We start from the raw sequence: 23,038 nt of genomic DNA, 5'->3' as shown, positions 1-23,038 counted from the left end.
CTCTAATATAGTTGCTCGCTTAGCTGCTTTGGGGGTACCATCGTTGTCAAAATTGTCTTTAAAATACTTCCAAAGGGGGACATACTAAAGTGAGGACTAAGAAGTGAGTTGCTGGGGATGGAAAGCCAGAGAGGTTGATTCTTGGGATCTCTTTTGGTGCAAGGTTTAGGGGTAGAGTAGAGAATGAGATTTAGGAAACCGGTGACGTAAGTCACTTTTAAGTTCTATGATGCTCTTAATCACTCTAAAATACTCTTAATCCTTCAAGATTAGTTTAATGTTCAACTGTTTCAACATTGAAAGCATTGGTATTGTTGTAGGTAAGGTGATGCTTGGTGTAATTAGATTAGGGAATATCTTAAATTAAGATGAAAGCCTGTATCCATTCTAAAGAAGAAGAAGAGATGAAGTCCATCCTTGGTAACCTCAAGGCTGGGAGGCTAATAGATGCGAGAGGGTTGATATTTTTGTTGGGAAGCTTGCACTGGCCCTTAGGTGCTCCTCTGACCTCCCTTTTGGTCTTGTTTACATGACTGAAATGACGTGTCAACAGAATTCGCATTGGTGTGAGCTATTTATAAGCTCCATCTTTTAACTCAAATATGTACAACATTGCTGGTGCTATGTGGTGGCTTTCGAGGCTGCAGACTGCTAATGTCGAACTTGACTAAGAGATATTTTGTTTGATGAAATTATTTAAGCTCGAGTGGTCGGTCAAAAACCTGATTGCTTGGTTTTTTCTTTAGGGATGTTAGTCCTATTTGAGTCTTGTTTTATGCAACCCTCACCAAAGAACCAAGTGTGATATATGTTGGGTGATGACAATGAGATAGGTTTTACAATTTCGCGGGATCAAACGTTTAAACAAATTTCTATCTAATAGACAGGAAAGCAGAGACAGTAAGCACACTATTTTTAATATCATTAGTTCTTGAAAATATATTTTTCCTCTCTTCGGATTTTTGAGAGGATGGTTGGTTAATGAGAAACATACCCTTTATAGAAAGAAAAAAATTGTAAAGGGTTATTTGCAAAAAGAGCACACAAGTACTCGATCTGTCTTGCCTTGTTAGTGCATCAACATTTCTATTAGCAATGTTATTGATACGCCTTATATTTTATACCTTGTATACTCATATAAGGTTGGTATTCTATATTACATATATTACATCAATGATTATCTATCAAGTTTATCACTAACGGAGCACAACATGAATTGATTAGTGTAACAATGTTGAATTTAATCTCATAACATGAATTGATTAGTGTAACAATGTTGAATTTAATCTCATAACAAGAAAGTTAACTGACGAGAATGGAAAGAGAAAATAACAAAAAGCACTTGCTAATCCAAGTTATTCCAAGATTATTCAACTCGAACAAAAAGGCTTCTTTTAAACACTATATTCTAACTTTTCGATCAAATATTGAACATTTAAAAGCAAACAATCTTTAGAACAATAAACAATCTTCTATGGTTTTAATCTCTCTTCAGAAATCCAAAAGAAAATACATGCTGACCACACCCACAAGAAAAATATCAATAGGCATTAAAATTAAGACAGTAACCCTCTGACCAAAGCAACAAGGAAAGTCTTTTCATAAGGTAATAAATGAAAGAAACATTTTACATAATCAATCGTTTCAATCACAAATGCGATTGAATTGCTTTATTGTTTCTACTTAGCATGTTACAAATGTTTGCTTATGTTGTTTAGTATTATCTTCTTACCTAAATTCAAACTTTTAATCATTTGTAAATTGTCATCTTTTTCATTAAAAATTATCACTAAAACGATTTTTTTTTTTTAATATTATCTCATCTCTCTCCCTTCTTTCTTCCTTTTAATTGATAAATTTTTCATAAAACTGAAAAAAAGCACAAAAATTCCCATGTGAAATGAATGACAAAATGTGAAAAGAAAAAATAAATGGGAAATTCACATTATTTCTTTTCAGAATTGGTATGCGCAGCCTAGAGGTAACGAAATTCCAATTACACACAGAAAAGATAAAAAAAAAAGAAGAAGGATTTCAAAGTGGTGAGGTGCTAATCGCACAGTCAATAGAAAAAAACACAAAAGAAAAAAGAACTTAAATTCGGTATGATTTAGTGGATTTTGGAGTGATTAGGTTTTTGGGTCCTGCGGTCGAAATCAGTTAGAGAGAGGAGAAAGAAGAGGAGAAGGAGAGTAGTGTAGGCGAATTAAGTTTGAGGGAAGAGGAGAGAAAATATGAGGCATAGCCTGAGAAAGAAGAAGATGGAAGAAAATGAGGAGAGATTTGAGTTGGCAACGGGACGGGGACGGGGACGGGGCCGGGGACACGAATATGGTCCCCTGTTTGACCCCAATCTCCGGTCAAGTCGGGCCTTGTTTTGCCAACCCTAGAAAAGAAAGAGGACTACGATGAGGGGGAGAGAGAGAAGAGAGATGAGGTAATACTTAAAAAATGGTTTTCATCACATCACATCATTGTGCCACTTCAGCATGTAGTCAAAATTTTTTTCAAAACTCAAGGACTCGAATGGTATTTTTTCTGGAGAAGAGTACAAACACATTTCTATTTTTTATTCTTCATTCAAAAAGAAAGAAAGAACAAAAGATTAACCAAGAATCTTGTTTTAATTCTTAAAAATCAGGCGACCCTTTAAAAGCATTATGAAAATATTGGCCTAAAGCTACAACAATGACCAAAATTTACAAGACAGTCTATCTATACACATATTGACATAAGTAGTAGAATTGAGAGTATAACTCTAGCCATTATTATTGATTGTGATAAAGGAGTAAATTACCATTGGTTCAGAGAACAAAAAATCTGGCCGTGTTGTGAATATCGAGCAATTTATCATCCTATGTATTAGATCACTTTTGAGAAATTTCACATTCTTAACAGAGAAGACTTTGCAGCAGGTTTCCTTGAAAACAAAGCATAGCAATAACTTTAACTTCTTTTCAAATGGTTAAAAAATCTTCTTCTGTATGTCTGGCTAACTGCTCCAATAGTAAGTATATTTCTTCCTTCAATGGATGTAATCTATCAGATGCAATGAAAGAATGTGTCTTATTTCCAACGTCAATCCAACTAATTCCACGTTCTTTCCTTATAAATTTCTCGTCCATTAGTTCCCTCACCTTTTCTACTGACTCCCACTTCCCAAGAAAAGCATATAAACTTGCCAGAGACACATAAGCTGCAGAAGATTGAGGCTTCAGCTCAATTACACGCTCAGCCACTTTTCTTCCAAGCTCTATATTATTGTGTATCCTACACACTCCGAGTAAGGCACTCCATACTCGATCATCGGGTTTACAAGACATATTCTCTAGCTCGTTTACCAACTCGACAAAGCATCCAGCTCGACCCAAGAGGTCAATTAAGCATGAATAATGTTCTTGATCAGGGAAAACACCGTGATCATAGGTCATGGCCTTGAAAAACCGAAGTCCTTCTTGAACGAGACCTGAATGACTACATGCACTAAGTATCACAATGAAGGTGATCCTATCAGGCTTCAGTCCTGATTCAACCATGTCATTGAACATCTGCATTGCTTTTTCCCCATGACCATTCTGAGCTAGGGCAGATATCATTGTATTCCACACTACAACATCCTGCTTATTTCCCATAAGATGAAAAACGCAGCAGCTAGCTTCTAACATGCCACACTTTGAATACATGTCAATAAGAGAGCTGACAACTATCGTGTTGCATCTGAAGTAAGTTCTGATCAAATAGCCATGTACTTGTTTCCCATGCTTTAGTGCAGCAATGCTGGCACAAGCGCAAAGACAACTACTGAATGTATACTGTTCAGGATTAATTCCAAATTTCATCATTTTTGTAAAGTAATCAAGTGCCTCATGCCCCAAACTGTTTCTTGCATAGCCTGATATAAGAGCTGACCAGGACACAGGATTCTTTTCAGGCATTTGGTGAAACAACTCGCTAGCCGAATTCATATCACCCCATTTCGCATATCCAGACACTATAGTGGTCCATGCATGGATATCTTTCACGAGCATTTCGTCAAACAATGTCCTTGCACATCTCATCTCTCCACATTTCGCATATGCATCAACAATAGAAGAAGAAAGCACTAAATTAGACAAGAATCCAGCAACTAATACCTGCCCGTGAACCTGCTTCGCAAGCTGCAATTCCTTAAGCTTCACACAAAGAATCAAAACACCAGCAAAACTAAACGCATTAAACCCCATATCGAGTCTTCTGAAATCTCTATATAATCCAATAGCTTCATTGAAACACCCCTGCTTAGCATAAGCAAGAACTATAGTATTCCACGAAACAACATCCTTCTCCATCATTCTATCGAACAACTTCCTAGCATTATTTACATCTCCCAACTTAGCATACCCAGCAAGCATATGGTTCCAAGAGTACAAATTCCTAACAGACATTTTATCAAACACCTTACGTGCCTCTACGTCTCTGCCACATTCAAAGTACATACCAATCAAATGGTTGGCTACGATAGTGGTAGGGCGTTTGAAACCCGTGTGTTTCAAATGCAGATGAACGCATTTACCTCCTTTGAAGTACTTGGCTTTGGCACAGAGTCGCAAGAGGTCGACGAAAATGCCAGTGGGTAAGCGTACGCCTCTTTGGGCCAATCGGTCGAGATAGGAAAGGGCTTCCGGGAGGCGACCTTGAGAAGAGAGGTCTAGAAGGGACTGAGCAATACAGAGGCTAGTTGAATCCGGACGTTGCTTAGACTTGGGGCCAAACGAAGCGGGTGTTTTGAAGGCTTGGGAAGAGAAAGATGGCATTGCAGGGCGGCACCATGTGAGATAGAGAACCCATTCATCTATAGGGGGCAGCGGCGGCGCTGAAGTAGCTCATCGGAGCCTCCGAAGAGAGAAATGGTTCAAATTCACAAATCTGAGGTTTGCTGCTATGGGTATTCATATCGGGGATGACAAACGCATTGTTCTCGCAAGTCAATTAACTTTGGTCCATTAGGGTCATTACCAAGAGACAGAAGATAACATACTGCAAAGTTGCTGGACGTCGCCGAAGTGGAAGACAGGCCGACGGCTGGAGAAGGTTAACGAAAGAGAGTGCGAGGGCGTCCGCGTTCACGAGGAAGAAAAAACCGCTATGGGTCGGGCTTGCTCGTCCTGAGGCTGACCCAATAACTCAAAAACCAAACTAAGCAAAAGTGTCCAAAATGACGTCCTAATGTAAAAGATTATTTACAATTCATATCTTCTTAAAAACTTTTTTTTTTTTATCCCTTTTTACATATGAATACCACTTGTCTTCTCTACTTTTTAACTCATTCGATTACCATAATCAAGCGATCGTTTGCGTTCTCCTCTCTCTTTCTTATTACGTGATCATTTTTCTCGGTTCTCTTTATTTCGCTCATCGTCTTTAATAGTTTTGGAAGCATTTTGAGACCTTTTCTTTGTTCGTTTCGACATCGTTATTTTATCGTTTTATCTTTCAAGTATGTTACTCTATTTCTTTTTTGTTGTTGTTTGAATGCTTAGCCTTAGCAAAAAGAACTCGAGTGCAGATGTTGTAGCTTGTGTTTATGAAAGAATCTATAATGCAATTATTGAGTACAAGAGTAGAGTTAATGTAGTAGAGGGTAGGGATCATTGAGCATATGGGTAACGATCGTTGAGTACTTAAATATGGATTGTTGAGAAATGAGTAACGAGGACTTAGTATTGAGTCAATGATTGTATACTATATACTCAATGATCACTCACCTTTTGATAAACAATCACACATGTGTTAAACGATCATTCAACTTAAGCAAACAACCGTTCACCTTGTGCTTAGCAATCACGCACCATATGTTCGACGATTGATTACCCATTAAGCAACTATTTGTCTGTGGTTACTAATTGCTTGAATATGTATGTTTCTCAAGTTGCTAAAATGGCCCATTCAATCACCATTGAGAAATATTTTCCTGCTATCGTGTCTTGTTTAATCCACATTGTGCAAGAAACTGTCCCAAGAATAGATGACAATATTTAGGAAACCATAGTCTGATACACTTTCAGATGACTACTATTTAATGGGAAACTATTCCATCACTTTTTGTTATGAGAGGTTAAATTAGAGAATCTAGATGTCACAACATTCCAGAAGAAGGTAGCATTCACCCAAGAGAGGTTTAATTTGATCACTCAGCTGTGATCAACCAAGGAAAAAATTGAAGAGATACCAATAGGGAGAGGCTACAACATCTCAATTGGGAGAGTGGGAAATAATAGATGTAACTGCATTTTATGTATATCTCAAACCTATCTGAATCATGAATCAATATTCAGTTGTTGGCGTAAAAGACCCACTAGCTCATTACACGTTGTTATATTGTTTCTAACCTTTAGTTCTTTCATGGAATTTCCAATCTAATCCCACTTCCCCCTGTAACGTACAAAGATGTGAACTAGCATCGTTGGTTTGTAATATGACAATTAGGGACCACGGACCATCAGGTTTGAATTGCACATAGAAATTACAAAGCTAAAATGTATGTGGTCGCGGATAACAACATTGATAACATGATATACAATCACTCACCAATCCTTTATGTGATCATTAATACCATGTTATATGGTCGTTGAAAACAGGACATAGAATTATTGATAACAGGGTAAATAATCAACTATAATTTGTTAAGCAATTATGCATATGTGGTCTACATCCTACGATTTTTTGACGAAGATGAGGACATAAGTTATACATTTTAGTAATAAATGCTTATAGATGTCTATGTGAGGGATTTAATGCCGTCTATATTGATAGAAAGTAAAATTTTACAATATTTATAAATATTTTGAAACTTTTGTCACTTGAAACATTTTTTTCAAATATTTATCATATGTATTTGTAAATTAGAAGTTATTGATATCGATAACGTTACACCCTTAGCTTTAGGTTGGATGGTTAAACTGATTAGGTGGCTACTCTTACTGTCTCTCACTAGTTTTGGTGTTTATAGTGAATGAAGCTTTTCAACTAACAACAAAGGGTTTGGTTGTGTATTTCCTTATAGATCAAATATTGTTAGTGAAAGATAGAACAATTGAACTTTTAAACTAACAATGGATGCACCTTTATCCACCATAGATTTGAGCAACAAAATTTCATGTGGATTTTGAAAATTTCCACTTAGCCACTTACCTAAACTATAATGCATATCATTCATCATCAATATGAAAGCAAACAATCACTAGCATTTGTACTAGTGAGTGCAAGCTTGAAGATTTATCAGGAATTGGTTTCTGGATAAACATCTTGCCTCTTCTCTCATTAAGATAGGCAATACTCTTTAAAAAATTAGAGATTTTAAAATCAAACAAGGAGCAAATATCCTAACAGGGAAAAGAAATCGAGTTATTTCTTCACTTGAATTCTCAGTCATTTTCGATGTGACTTCAAAATGAGTAAAAATGCCTATCATTCCTTTGGATTGCTCCTTGCTTGATGATTTCTTTCACTAAAATGAAAATGACCTGACCATGTTTCTAAATTGAGTGAAAGGGATTTTCATTCTGTTTATACGTACATAATTTTGGTCTACCATGTGTTGTTTTGTTGTTACAACTCGAATATACTGACAACCCAAAAGAAAGTCGATCAAGAACACCCAATATCATTTAGATATATAAACATTTCACTAAATTCAACAAATCTTCAAAATGGGAAGTTGATGGAAATTTTTTAACGAAAGTAGACTAGAAAAATAAAACGAAATGTGCTGCAATGCAAACTTCAAAATTACCTTTCAGAAAATGACACTAAAACATACAAATTGTAGCAGTAACAAGTGTACTTTCCATATACAAATTCTCTAGTAATTTGGTTCGAATTTAATCAGTTGACACAATCTGGTTCTCCTCCATAAATTACATCAGGTAAACCTATCAGCAACCTATAAAATCTATACCCTTGTTTGGTAGGCAGCCAAATACTGTGTGTTCATATATAAAGATCTGAATCTGATACATTAGTTAGAGTTGTATTTACAAGCAAAAGCTTAAGTTAGGAGCATCAGAGCAGAAGGTTGATTGATAACACAAATCTGTTTCTCAATCAAATGTCATAGACATCAAAGCATCGTCATCCAGCAGGGTGTCGATATCAATCATGTCATCGCCTTCTATTACCTCTTCTGAAGTAGTAGTAACAACCATAGCACTCCCCTGATAATTTTTTTTGCAAACAATAGAACAAGCCATCAATGCACAATTACATTTGATCACAGAAATCAGTAGGAGAAGAAAGAAAGTTCTATAACCAAAGTACTAAACGTTATTAACTTCTTTCAAAATGAAACTCGAAACTACTATGAAATGAAATTAGTTTAAGTTTATTCAACAAATATATACACATACTATCAGATGGACAACTGAAATAGTTGTTGCCATAGGCTAACAGGCAAGATGATAATTATCTAGAACAAACTATAATATAATCAACTTCGTAGAACGCCCAATTCAACGCAATTTAAGGGTCAACATCTGGCATGGAACTAAAACTAGAATCTATGACAAAACAAGACTGAGCAAAAAAATGAAATGCTACAGATCTTAATACCTTGGTTTCTCGGCACTTTTGAACAACAGTAAGAAGCCTACGGTATTGGTCTCGTCCCTCAGGATACTGCGCCATGGACTTGACTCTAGTAAGTGCTTTTTGAAATCTCTCCTCAGTCTGCCTCCTTCCTTCCTTCAGAAAATCATAATCATCCTCTTTAGTAGGTGGTGCCATCAAGGCGGGTGGATCCTTGGGAACTGCATCCGATCGGAAGCCTCGCAAACCACTGCCCTTCCGTCTCCATCTCAAAATAATCTTGTCTATCATTCCTACTGACCAAACAATCTTTTTATATTGCTTCCTCACCTGGTGTCCTCTGACATGGGCCTTAAAATTATGAAAATTCGAAGTTAATTTTCTGTTTCATCCTTCATGTAGCAGAAGAAAGCTCACTAATCACAAATCATAAATCAAGTAAAAAGCGGTTCGAAAGCAGGGAATCTTTACATTGCATTTCAAATTATTCCTCACTACACTAAAATATCAGAATCTTAGGATATTACATACTGAACTAATCAATAGATACCGAAAGAAAATTAAATCCATAAAAGTAAATATAAATTCTCCCCTGTTCGTCTATTGTCCAAGAACGTTTCATACCAAGAAAATTTAAGAGTTAGAACTTAGAAGTTTTCCTTGCCTATTCTCACTCAGTTAAATATTCATAATTAACTAAAATATCACCAATGTAATGGAGCTTATTAATTGCGTATGAGAGTGTAAACCTGAATTTTCACTATTCTTTGCCGTATTAGCAAGAATTCTTTTCTCATTCTCCAACCACGGAACTTTTTCTGTATCTGAACTGCAGCAGCATGAGCTGGGTTGTTACTTAGTCCAGACTTACGTGCCCTGGCTTTCATAAATGAAAGAATACTATTATCTGAGGATCCAAATTCATCAGTTCCACACTCTGATAATTTTTTCCTCTGAAACGACTGCACTCTTAATATCTGATATATACGGCCAGCAGCTTGAGTAGCATTGCAGACAGCAGTCAATGAATCCTTCAAGGACAAATCGCCGGGCATGAAACCATCATTTACCGGTGTGGCCCTTCGTTCAGAAACAGTTTGCACAGCTTTCGTCCTTGAAGCGTCTGACACACCATCTTGTACTGTCTCAGCCATTGATATGGAACTGACATAGCTGGTCAATGCTGCCTCTGCGAGGAAACCAGAGATCCCTTTGTGTCCATTAATAGATGCAAGATCTGCAGGCACTATGCCCAAAGGAACTTCTGGAGAAGGATCTGACATCAGTCCAGGAGAAGCATCCAGTGTTATAAGGGTTCCAACTGTCAACTCCCTGCATGAAACAGGGTCATCAGCATGGAAATCTACTTAAATTTGGATTAGCAGAAAACAATTAGGAGGAGAACAAAACATTACTTTTCTAAATATTTACCATTATGACTTATTACATTCGTTATACTCGAATATCTCATAACTTTTAGCATTACTCTTCCTTCCATCTTTTTAGGTTCTTACATGCATCTACACTAATCCTACTATATATGCTTAACATGAAGAAAAAAAAGTAACTGATACCAGTCAGCACCATTATTTTGTATCTTCATGAATTTTCAAGATAACTTTTGAGGAAATAAAAGTTTCTTGATGATTGATATTGAAAGAATAGGCACCAAGCATTCTTTTGAGCTTTATCAATGAGTCAGATTAGCATGAATGAAAGGGTTTTCATTTGCGAGTTTCAGGATCCTTGCCTGCCACATAATGCTGCCCAATGAAGAGCAGTCCATCCATTAATGTCTCGAAAGTTGATACTCACTCCTGCAGCTACAATTGGTCTGATGGCCCAATCATAACCGAGGGCTGCTGCTAAATGAATTACCCCCTGCCCCTCACTATCCAATATATTAGGACCTTTGCCACCTTCAATAACTTTGTGGATAAGCCACGAGTACAGTTTTTCTTTCATCAGCTTTACAAAAAGGAACTCCTTGCTTTGATGCTGAATTTGATCATTCTGAGGATTTGGATCTTCCCCATAAGTATCATCTTCTTCCTTTATTGTGATAAGCTCTCTGATTAAGTTTTGCTTCTCCAAAGCACTTTCAGAGAGGTCATTTGAAGGATCTGAAGGTTCAAGAGACAGTAACCTCTCAAATCGCAAATGCATACGTAATTCTTCTGTAGCACCAGCGTTGTATATATCGGTAACATTTACATCTTGCGCAGAGCCCGCTAAGTAATCAAATTCACGCACCTCACTGCAAGCTACTCTGTTGGAACATGTAACATAAAAGGGGACTCGCCCAACACTATGTGGTGGTGCATGACAGCACAGGATTCCATCAGCCAAAACCTCTGCAGGCACCTCAACTTCCCCAAACATACATGACCAATGGCAGTTTGTGCCATTATTGTTCCCCATAAACCTCCCTATAACCACAACCTGATTGAGTAAAAAGAAAATAAGATATTTAGTTTTCTGGAAATAAAAAATAGGGATAGTTTTTTTAATAGATAAATAAAATTCATATATAGTTGAAAAAAAATAAACCACAAACCTTCAATGACTCACAAGTCTGTAAATTACGTAAAACATAGAAAATAAGAAAATAACATATTATTTAGAGTGGGTGAAGTGAAAGAAATCAATAAGAAAATCTAGACAAATGGGGATAGTAAACCCATGAATTTCAAAGGCTTTGATGGGTCAGTTCTCAAGATTAATCGAAAATATAACTCTTTCTCAGTTTTACAAACATTGGTTTACCTCAGTGTCCAGATCTGCAACTGTCCACTTTGGAGAAAAGGCTGTTATACTGAAAAGCTGGTCTTCAGAAATAGAAGGGCTTAATGATGAATCATCAACCATATCACCACATTCTACAGTGGTCCAAGTCAAGCCAGATGATGGATGCATGTGCAAATCATCAACTTCTCCAAGCTCCTTAGATACCCACCTTGAGAAGCTGTCGACTTTCTTCAAACTCTCCTCTCCATCCATTAATGATTGTTTCAAAGTCAGAGAATAGCTGATAGTACCTTCTTTAGACATATCATTGTCAGAACTCAACCTCGCAGTTGAATACGATTCTCCTTCTTTGAACTGTAATTCAAGGTTTGGCAAAATCTCCTCATTTTGTTTGCCAGGATGAGCACAAAACATCTCATGACCTCTTCCAAAAGTTGCATCGTGAGATTTCTGCGCAGTTAACCTGCTATCTATGTCACAAACTGAATACAAATCTGGAAAATGATCAACGTGCTCTTTCGAAAAGGACAAAGTATTGTCTTCAAAAGGAACCTGCAGTCGAATCCAAAAAAAAAGTTATAACGATCTGTAGCATGCAATTTTTAATTAATTCTTTCGTATTAGGAGTGTCGAGTAACACTACGAATGAGCAAGAACACAATTGAATAGCATAAACTCCATTTGAAATAAGAGGTGAGGTGACCAATGACTTTCATGTGACATTTTTATCTAAAGACTCCAACCTTCCTACGTTACCACCTCATACAAACCTATATCTAGATTTAGAATACAGTTGGAACTTTAGAAGCAACCTAAGAATTCGAGCATGAGTCCAAACCAACCCAAGCCGAACTCCCTACAAAATAGCACGAGTCATCACATTCATAAAGTTTATATCCAGAGTAATCAAAGAACTCATCATTTTCAACCATAGTTTTTTCTATCAACTTCTCTTAAATAATATGTTTTCATTCTTTTAGAGAAAAAGTTGGTTACCTAGATAAAAAAAGGAATAGATAAGCAAATACAACTAGAGTGAACCTAGCTCAGCAGTAATTAACATGACCTAATGTAGAGGTGGGAGGTTCGATTCCCGACCCACAAATGTTGTACTAAAGAAATAGATAAGTGACTAAATGAACCGCTTGTTTAAATATGTGCAAGTATGTAAACAATATAACACAACTTGCATAAAGCATTGTACCCTCGACCAAGAGGTCAGAGGTTTGAATCTCCCACCCTACCACCTACCCTACATAATGTTGAACTTAGTGTGTATGTGTGCATGTATGAAACAGAAAATTATAAAAACTAGCCAGGCTAAGAATCACTTGTCCCTCTGTGATACAATGCCAGGCTGGAAAACTTTCTACAACAAAAAAACTTCACCATCCAAATCTAGTCTACCATAGCCCAACCCAACCAAACCAAACCAAGTTTTCTTGGGAGGGCTTTGAGGCCTAGGTAGATTGAAATATTTTCTTCAATCAGATGTAAAGATTGGATTTAAGAGAAGAAATGGAAATGAACAAATTCAAAATACCTGCCAGTTTGATGTCATTGCCAGAGCACTCCCAAAGTCCTCTTTAATAGCACTATTACTGGTTAAAAGCTTGTCAGGAGTTGAATTCTCTTGTCCAAAGACAATTCCAGAAGGCAGAGGTTCAATTGAAGAGGTTAAAACATGAGAAGGTACAGTTTGAAAACCAGTTGTACATTGATGCAAGATCTCTTCCCACGAGGCAGAACTGAGTGTCTTCTGAGAACCCATCATACTAGTATCACCACCGTTACCCCCAAGTCCATCTTTTTGGACTTGTGTTACATAATCCACAGCAGGAACTGTTGACCAAGCTTCAGCGTTGTCTGGAGTGTTACACAATTCAATCATGTGAAATGTAAGATTATGTCAAAGCTTCTATCAAAGAGAACTTGATGACTACATTGTATATTTAAACTATTGTAGTGGGGTTTGGGGGAAGAATTTTTAAATGGCCTTACTGGAAGAGGAATGAGGAAAATAAAAATTTGATTGACCAGCATCTGGTTTATTCACCAGAAGACCATTTCCCATTTTTGGTGACGTGGGAAATGAGTGAAATCTTGAAGTTGCTTGGTAAGTGTCTTCTGCACCAAATTGCAAATTCAAGTAGCAACCTCCATAATAAATGTAGAGTAAAAACTTTGCAAACAAAAACAAAAACCAAAGCCAAAGCACCATCTATGTGTAACTTTTTCATCCACTGAATAAAAAAAATCTCAAGACCTTGAGATCTACATAAAAATAGAAAAAATTCAAAAGAGCAAGAAATAAACAGCGAAGGAAAATGAAAATACCATTATCAGCATCTTCACAAAATGATGTCAAAGTGCTAGTCGGACTGGGGGAATCTGCATTTTCAGAAGCTGCTTGATTATGACTGCTGGAATAGCTAGAACTTCTACTCTTCTGTGAACTTGTTGAAACCTCATCAGTCTCAACGACAGCTCCAACATTGGTTCTATTACCCTGATTTAAAAATTGATAATATGAGTTGAATAAATAAATTAAATATTAATGTCAAAATCCAAAGCTGTTTTTAAAAAACTAAAGATGCATTAACAATACATGCTTGCAAAAGATGGAAAACTACTTCATCCTATCGTATTTAGGGTCAATACCAATCAAGAATGAGATCTTAGCCATTAAATAAAGATTTTTAGCGTATTTGCGTATGGGAGCATTCCATGTTCCATTTAAGCATGAGGGAGCAATTCATAAACATCTGGCTTTTAACTTTTGACCTCACATACTTAATACAAAACACTAATACAATCTCATTAGGCCCAAATAAAAAAATTCATAAACATCTGACTTTTGACCATTTTGTCAAGAACTTCGCCTTGCATTTACCTAAATAAGAAAACTAGATTATTCATTGTAAAAATGAAAATAAAAGAAGACATACCCATTAAAGGAAACAATAACTTCTCAGAGAAATCAAGATAAATTAAAATAATAACGGTAAGGAAAATTAGATAAATTAGACAACAGAAAGAGCGAACAAGTAAAGCACTATATTACCTTAACTTCCAAGTAGTGGACAAAAACTATGTGCATTAAATGCCTGCAACAAGCAAACAAGCCAGTGAGGAAAAAAGGGGAATTATCGCGAATGGCAAAACTACGGAAAATATTTACAAAATATAGCATAATTTCAAATTCAAACAAAAATAGACATTGATAGAATTCTATCAATCTATGAATGTCTATCAATGATAGATCTAAAAGCTTGCTATAATTTGTAAATATTTTGGTTCATTTTGCTATATTTAAAAATGCCTCAAATAATGAAAAAGGAAATTAATTTATTAAAATAAGTGAATAATTTTTAAATTTTAAATCTAAGCAGAGAGGCTATAGTAAGAAGCAACAATTAATCTAAAAAGGGATATTGAGAAGAACTTTTTTTATTTCCCCTTTTGCCCTTTTTAGTGATTGGTTATGGAGATACTTTAGGTAATTTTGCATTGAACAAAATTTTTTAAAATATCTCGTTAAGAAAACTCCCAACGGTCAAAGCCAAGCATAATGAGATGATGCTAGAGTTCCTATGATTGAGCCACCAAAAAGGTTCACCTTAGGTAGTGGGCCAATGACTACCAATTCTTTTAAGCCTTTTTCAACCTCACTTTCATATTCTCAAGATCGGTCCCATTCAGACGAGGTCTCGACTCATCATGTACCCCTCCACTCTCATTACAATTTCACCAGCGAACTATAGGTGAGAAAAGATCAATTTGTCTCTACCCACCTCAAACCCCTAAGGGCGTTGTCGTCAACCTCTAAGGAATTATCCCACTCATAATGCCCCACCACAAGTAAGATTAGAAAGGAGAAGAGGTACACTTTATCTTCAACCTCTAGTGGCATAAAATTTACCTCTTTAAGTTTACTATTCACATTTATGAAACATAAAACAAGATTATGATTTTGTTATTGTTATTTTGGGTCTTCAATTGGAAGTTTTTTTTTTTCTTTCCACTATATTTCTTAGCCTAGGTTCTTTTCACATGGCCTTATTTGTTTGCAATTTCAATTTTCATATTTCACGATAATAGTCCTACATCTTATCCCAAAAGAGCACCATCCTGATCTCAGTACAAATGTGATGGTCACAAAAGAAAAATTGAACAAACGTGCTCCAAAACAGTTTGTGAGGGAAAAACGTAAGAATCAATCTGATGAAAGACAAGAACAAAGCATAAAGCAGATTACAAAGAAAATGTAAACGGGAAAGGATGAGAAAGATTTACAGCGGCATCATACTTACTCTTCAAGCATCCAATAGCTGCGCCTTTGAAAGTTCTCATTTTCTTCTCCATGGGCATAATAGCAGTGCAATACATCAATGCTTCCAACCTAATGAAATTGTTAAAGAAAAGTTACTTCCAAAACTAAATAACAAAGTACGTGTTTCCCATTAAAAAGAGTAAAAAGAGAGAAAAAACAAGAAAAACCCAAATATCTAGTAGTAAGGAAAAAAGAATATCAAAACAAGACAAATAAATAAATATAAAATACCTTAGCTAATAGCTTAATTTTGTGATTGTAGAGAAAAAAAATCTAGATTAAGAAAATGGTGACTTCTGTAAGTTACCTTCAGCTTCTCATGAGCTTCCCTTACAGTTTTGCCATCTTTCTTCTTCCTCCATTTATGTCCATCCTTTCTAAAGTACCTCAGAACCTTCCGGTCAAAAAGAAAAAGTGACCCACCTGAAAGGTAAATGTAAATGTTAACGGGAATAGTAATGTCCAAGGAATGCTAGCCTTAGTAGTTAGTGGTAAATAGAGCAAAACTAGTTGAACTATGATGAGATAAAGAGAAGAAGAGATGAAAGAGATAGGTTAAGTTCCATTTCTCATCATAAAATCTAACCATGTCATTATTGTTCAATAAAACATAATATCCAAATTATATAAGGTTGGGAAGGAGCACAACTTCTGGTGCAATGGCATAGTGGTTTCAGGGAGACATGGAAACAAGGGAAAGTGAGCCACTGCACAATTGGAAAGCAGCTATCGCCAAAATTTCAAAGAGGCACTCAGCCTTGGAATGGCTTACTCTTTGGCTGCCTTTAGTGCCTTAGTATAGACTACGAATCTTCAGGGTTTTTCAAGTCTAATCTTTGCAGTAAACTGACGTTACTATAGATAGTACTTAAAACCAATATTCTTTCTCGTTGGAGGAGAATCTGAAGTATAACTAATATTCTTTCTCGTTGGAGGAGAATCTGAAGTATAACTTACTTATGAATTGTAAATGAAATTTTCAATCTTTGCAGTAAACTGACGTTACAATCTTTGCCAGGTGTGACTTTTAGAAAAAAAATTCAACATGGCCGAAAAGTTAAAATTTCCAGTTTCTGCTTAGATGTGGATATACATCAAGTGTGACAGGACATGAAAAAGGATCTTATTCTGTTTCACCATTTATGTGATTTCAATTCAATTTTCAGATTTTACAAGTCAGATTGTTGCTAGTTGTTCCACAATGATCAAGTAATCATATTCTGTATTCAAATTATTTGCTGGTTTGGCAATATTCCTGGTAAAAACCTTTGATTATCTTAATTTGTGTTGATCGTCTCAAGGAAGAAAAACAAAAGATAATAATAGAGTACATAAGACTGATTAAGAAAACCTCAAGCAACCCCCGCAGTCAAGTTCACATAACCAAAATATTTATTAAGTAACGATTGTAAAAATCATACTTGATGGTCTATCTGGAGGCTCTGAAGCAATACGAAACTTGGTGTAGTTACGGAGTATTTCACAAATTTCAGCTGGACGTAACCAACGATGTTTTGCTTCTACCAATAACTGCTCGATATCTGCATGAATATAGGCTGTGTCAGCCATGAAAGAAAAAATGCAAACAGTAGTTCACTTCACAAACCCAAAAAGTACATGTGTTTTGCAAGTAGAAATGATGGCCAATGGTAGATATTAAGACTACGCTTTATGGCCTACTAAAATTGTTCAATAAAAGCCAATGCTCAATACAGAAGTTTTAACGGCTGTGAAAAGTGAGCAAGTGTATGGCAAACTTGGAGCTTCGAGAACTAAAAGCCAGAGTGCAGACAAAACCAAACAAGATATGAACGTTTAATTTTTAAAAAACAGTACATACAACAAGAACGGGTTGGTTAAAATATTTCCCATAAAGCATATATGCGCACATTAACAAAATATCAACAGTGTTGCCTTGGATATTCCATTTATTCAACAAAACCATTTCTTATCCAAAAACCAAAAACAAAACAAAATATCAACATGTAATCTTTCTTCTCACAAAATAGTTTTAACAGTCCAATAAACAACGAACAATTTTTTTTTAAATAATAAAAACTTACCGAAGATCAAACTACCAAAACCTAGCATTTATGCCAACTAAGAGCCTTTCTTTATCGGGTAAGAAACTAGAAATCTTCTTGGTAACCCTTTTGGTGCAATGAGATTATCTCATCTCCCCCTTTTTGTATGCTCCTCTTTGTTAATACATATTCTTGTCTTCTATCCCAAAAACAAAAAATTTAAAGGTCTGTTTCCTTTTCACGAATAAAACATAGGCTCTCAGGTTTTTGACTCCAAGCTTCTCTCTCTTTCATGTGATTGGACATGGGAGAGGGTATATTGCACATACACAAGATATTATTTTAGCAAGAATGAGATATACACCAGGCATTCCTTCTTTTGTTAGGGCCACCATGGCAAACTCTTCGTTGGGGTGCCTCAAAGGGCTTGGACCACATTCTTTGGAAATGAAAGTTTTTTAGTACGATTTGAAATCAATTTTTGGCATCCTTTCAGTGTAGAACCAAAAGGGAAAAATTAATATGCATCAATCAATTCAACAACACAAGGACTAGATTAGTATCTATAATAGATTTGTAGTGGAAGGGTTGTGTGTTATCGTAGTGGAGAGGTTATCTATACTAGGTTTGTTGGGGTGAAATGAACGATAGAGTTCTTAAAGGGCTTGAGCATTCTCCTAACTTTGTGGGCTTTGGTGGCGATACCTTTTGTATTATCCATTAGGATTGTCTTATTTTGCTTGATTGGAGGCCCTCTTTGCAGTTTTCCTTCTCTTTTTGTGTGCATCTAATGTAGCCTAAAGAGATATAAGGAGAATTCTCTCCAAAAATTCAATCAAATCTGTTACTTATGAAAGTTGTCCCATACAAGAAGAGGGATTCTCTAGATATAAAGAGGCAAGGAAAAGTCTTATAAGGATAACTAAAAGGAAACTAATTTCTAAAGTAGGAAAAGAGGAATTGTACATGATTAAACCAAGTTATCCTAAAACCTATTACATCATATTCTATTCCTCCTAAAAAAACTTGTCCTCGAGTTTTAAAATAAAAAATGAAGATAGAAATAAAAACGTAAACCAACTCTATTAACGTCTCTTTGCTTATCCTTGTATTCTTTCATTTTGTTTTTCTTGGCGCTTCGCTTTTTTGCTACCTCACAAAGATTAAGTTTAAGAGAAATAGAAAAAATTGTAGTGGTTTAAAAAGGTTTCAAATGTCTAGTTCCTAGGAATTTTGTAACTGTCCCTCGATTTGTTTTTCTTGGATGAAGCCCTTGGGTGTATAGCTAGACTTCTTTTTAATATATCCGTGAGTGTTGAGACCAGCATACAAACACCTCAACTGCTCTCACCAAACAACCTGATTGACCCTACTTTATTAATCCATTGCTCTTGTTTACCATTAGGCCAGCCCATTATGTGCTTTTTTTTTTTGCTTCTTTTGTTGAGGTGTGTTTATGTATGTGGTGTGCCCTTTTATAATCTTTCATTTTTCTCAAAGAAAATGGATTTCTCATTAAAATAGTTGATAAGAAAGATAGGCCATTTTTTAAACTAAAATCCAAAGGAACTAGCAAAATATATCTCAATTGGCATGGATGAAGAAAAGAGTGATGTAAGCATTTGCATGTATTCCTTCTGTTTCACTATAATTCTCTAATCCCTTCACACCAAATCTTCCACTAAAAAATCTTAGAAACATCAAGCCCAAGAACTTGTGAGCAATCTTATCTTCACATGCATGATGAGGTGATAAACGAAAGGAAGTACGGGTGTAATTGGTTCAAGAGGGATTTTGGCCAAAACCAATTTTGAAACCATTGTTTTACTAACCCTAACCAACTACTCCACCTCCGCCAAGCACCAAATCAAATTGAAAGAAAACTACCAAAATATACTACACAAAATGCAGCCTACGTCTTTTCATGTTATATTTAGAAAATTTACCTAACCAACAACTATAATTCAAACCAACCAATTTGACCAATATCATAGGTTTTTTCTGTATTTTCCTGAACCAGTAGATAGAATCTATCAAGCTGCTTATAAAGATCCCTAAGAAAGAACCATGCTAGCCCATGTCTTGGAGAAAGTTTAAGCCCTTACAAATATGAGGATTTGTGATAAAATACAAAAGGTGAATTTGAACCAAACCTTCACTTAAATAATGCATCCACAGTGAGAATTGGAAATGAAGAAAACCATGAACATTTTCCATTATTCGTCGGTTCTCACTTATAATTGGTGGTAGGAATTCTACATTTCTTATTAAAACTGATGCAAGTGCACCAATTTCCATATTCATGTTCAACACGTCACCAATCATCCCTTTATTGCCAATGTTAAGATTTTGAGAATTAATGTAGTTCTCAATACTTGAGAGGGAATTTAATAAGAAAGAACTTGATTTTGTATGCTCAAAATAGAAATTTCTATGTAATCATACATGGTTTATTCGTTGATTACTAGGCAAACAAACTACAACATTGTGAAATCATTCCCTATTGAATACATGCCTACTGAATAGGCTTTTTTTTATACATTTCCTGGGAAATTCAAATCTACGACCCCATTAAATTTAGCATTGGCCTTGAAACCAATGAATTGTTCACAACTGTTAATCAATAGGAAACTACTTTGGCGTGCTTGTGTTTGTGCAGTTATGTGGGTTATGTGGGATAAGAGAAATCATAGGGTTATGCGGCCTATAGCTACCATCAACGTGGAAAACTGAATTCTCTTGAGTTTTTCAGAAACGATTAACAAATACAGTTGCAAGTCCAAGATCCAACATCAAAGGAGCTCTTGAATTGTTTGTTTGTAGAAGTTCAAATCCCACGGAAATACTCGCAAGTAACCACTGAGGTCATAGAAAGGTATTTAACTAACAAGATCCGTCAAATATACAATCCCCCAAGTTCTTTCTCACAAACGGAGCATATGTTTCATGCCAAAATCTATTCCGTCTGCATAATGATAAAACTTGAACTCCCCATCGAAAATTTAAATTCCAACCAAGTCAGTAGCACAAAAGAACCTCCCACCCCCACCCCCACCCCCACCCCACCCCCACCCCACCAAAAAAAAAAAATGATTCAGATGTAACTTCAGCTAAAGAAAACCAGTCCAAGCGCCTGCTTAGTAAAACTAAAAACCCAGAATAATAACCTTTAGAACAAATGAGACCAAATTTGAAACACCCAATAATTGCTGAAACAAACCGAGAACACGGAATCACATTAGCCCCGATTCATCCCCAGCTCCAAACCCAATCATCCATTCAATAACAGCTTCCCTGTAAATCCCAGGCCCAAATAAAAGAAAAACAACCCATTTTACCCAACCCACGAAAAACCCACATGAAATCAAAGAAAAGAAAGAAACAATCGTAGAATTGAAGAAGTAACAGAAGTAGGCGAAGAAGAAGAGCAGAAAGAAAGCCATCAAAAATAAAAAAGAGAGAAACAAAGAAGGATAATTGAAATCTGACCTAAACGAGGAGCCAAGCCGTAAGATCCACGGTCCGCCATGGGGAGGAGAGTGAATCAGAGAGAGAGAAAGAAAGAGAGAGATTTAGGGGGGGGGGGTGGAAGAGGGGAAAGGGAAACGGAAGAGAGGTAGAAATGGGGGAAAAGACTTGAGCAGTCAGTCTTTGTGAAATGTGAATGACGTAACCTCGGGGAAACTCATAAACCAAAGGGAAAAAATAAAAAGTAAACAAATAATTTTATTTATTAACACTATAAAATAAAATAAAAACGAAATTGAATTTTGAGACAGTGGGACCCATTTGTCCTTTTTTCTTTTTTTCTTTTTAGAAAAATCAAATATCCTCTCCCCCACATATCATTCCATTTCTCTTTCATTCCGTATGTACATTATCACATTATATAATGTAATAATAATGTAACGCAATATTAAATTTCGAGCTCCTAATTATTGTATTTTATTTTATTGTTTTAAGCAAGCTGCTGTTTTATTTTGATTTTTATTGGACTAAGAGATATATATTTGGATTCATATTTCTTATTTTATATTATTTTGACTGCTCTTTTGTTTTTATATACAAAATTATAAATATCATCCCACATTTTAAATCATTTTCCTACAACAGTCTTTTTCGATGGCTTTGTGTTTCAAATTCTTCATTTAAAACAAAAAATTACATTTTTGTGTTTTGAAATTTGAAGTTAAAGTAGGTGTGGGTTTAAGAAAATAGTGTACGGACTGAACCGGGTTGAAGGTAAATTTGTGGATAAGAAAAAAATTTAATGATTTGTAAATATAATATTAAATATACTAAAATACTAAAATATTTACATAAGATAGTATAATAAAATTAAAAAGTTTGAAGCTGGCCATTTTTTAAAAATGTTTTGAGTTTGCTCTGGCTTTTCATGTTATTTATTTTCTCAATTTTGATATTGAACAAAAATAGTTGAAATATTGGTACATGATCGTTTAGATTTGCCTGTGTCAGAGAATCTTAAAAAAAATTGTCGAACGTACCCAAGTCTAAACAATTATATATCAAATATAAACAAAAATATTTGTGTACTTCTAAACAATTTTGTACAAAATCGTGTACCAAATATATTACACATGCGACTGACTAATTAATCACATGTTGACTAGGCATTTTTCTATTTTCATGGTAGGCCGGTGGGTTTTTTCCGTTTTTTAAATTGTGTAAATATTTTGTCACTTTGTTATATTTTTTATTTAAAAAAAAAAATATCTACTAAATACACTTAAAACAATTATTTAAATTGCAATTTGATATGTAAAACATAAAATACAATTTTACTGTCATATAATTTCTTTTTTATCTTAGATTCTTGACCAAATCGATTTATCGTATAAGATTTAAACTTATATGAAAACATGGGTTATATGAAAACATGGGTATGTTTGAGTCTCGATTATCTAAATTTAAGGCCACACCTACCCTACCCATACATAGAGGGCATATAACAAAATATGAAACATGTGAGTACATGATCATGTGTGGGATTCTTTTTGTTTTTGTTTTTTCTTTTGGCAAACTTTGTATACTTCACCTCAAAACATACATCATCACTACATCAAGTGATCTAAATATATAGTGTACTTTGTTATTATAAGCTTACAATGTTCGTTTGTTTGTTAATGTACTTTCAACTTTGTTCATTTTGGCTTTTGAATTTTCAAATGTTACCACTTTGATACGGAGAACATGAAGTAAGATAGAAATGGAATGACCAAAATGAACATTTTTTGATAGGACAATGGCTAAACTGAACATCTTAAAAGTATAATGACCAAAATGAACAAAAAATTTAAACTATTGGAAAGTGAAATGAACATTTTGAAAATATATAGATCAAAATAGA

General features: G+C 35.3%; 2 protein-coding genes across 5 annotated transcripts; both read right to left on the bottom strand.

Annotated features, from left to right (window-relative positions):
* Window positions 1-2,732: 2,732 nt before the first annotated feature.
* LOC101203951 (pentatricopeptide repeat-containing protein At2g21090) lies at window positions 2,733-5,178 on the bottom strand. The gene has a single exon (XM_004137005.3). It carries the CDS (start codon window positions 4,791-4,793, stop codon window positions 2,958-2,960), a length of 1,836 nt encoding a protein of 611 aa, XP_004137053.1. The 5' UTR covers window positions 4,794-5,178; the 3' UTR covers window positions 2,733-2,957.
* Window positions 5,179-7,745: 2,567 nt separating this feature from the next.
* LOC101203707 (calmodulin-binding transcription activator 2) lies at window positions 7,746-21,307 on the bottom strand. Of its 4 annotated transcripts, none has more exons than XM_011660482.2 (13): window positions 21,157-21,307; window positions 17,065-17,184; window positions 15,951-16,066; window positions 15,624-15,712; window positions 14,375-14,417; window positions 13,648-13,819; window positions 13,312-13,467; window positions 12,854-13,176; window positions 11,329-11,862; window positions 10,313-11,004; window positions 9,312-9,894; window positions 8,587-8,913; window positions 7,746-8,192 (listed from the first exon to the last, which is right to left on the bottom strand). In XM_011660482.2, exons 1-13 carry the CDS (start codon window positions 21,194-21,196, stop codon window positions 8,079-8,081), a joined length of 3,309 nt encoding a protein of 1,102 aa, XP_011658784.1. In that variant the 5' UTR covers window positions 21,197-21,307; the 3' UTR covers window positions 7,746-8,078. The 4 variants fall into 4 exon arrangements, with proteins under 4 accessions (XP_011658784.1, XP_011658785.1, XP_011658786.1 ...); XM_011660483.2 differs by having other exon boundaries at window positions 13,312-13,437; XM_011660484.2 differs by having other exon boundaries at window positions 13,312-13,434.
* Between the last annotated feature and the right edge of the window lie 1,731 nt (window positions 21,308-23,038).

Source organism: Cucumis sativus, chromosome 7 (assembly GCF_000004075.3).
Source record: "Cucumis sativus cultivar 9930 chromosome 7, Cucumber_9930_V3, whole genome shotgun sequence".
NCBI lineage: Eukaryota > Viridiplantae > Streptophyta > Magnoliopsida > Cucurbitales > Cucurbitaceae > Cucumis > Cucumis sativus.
This window is presented reverse-complemented; position numbering and strand designations above follow the sequence as displayed.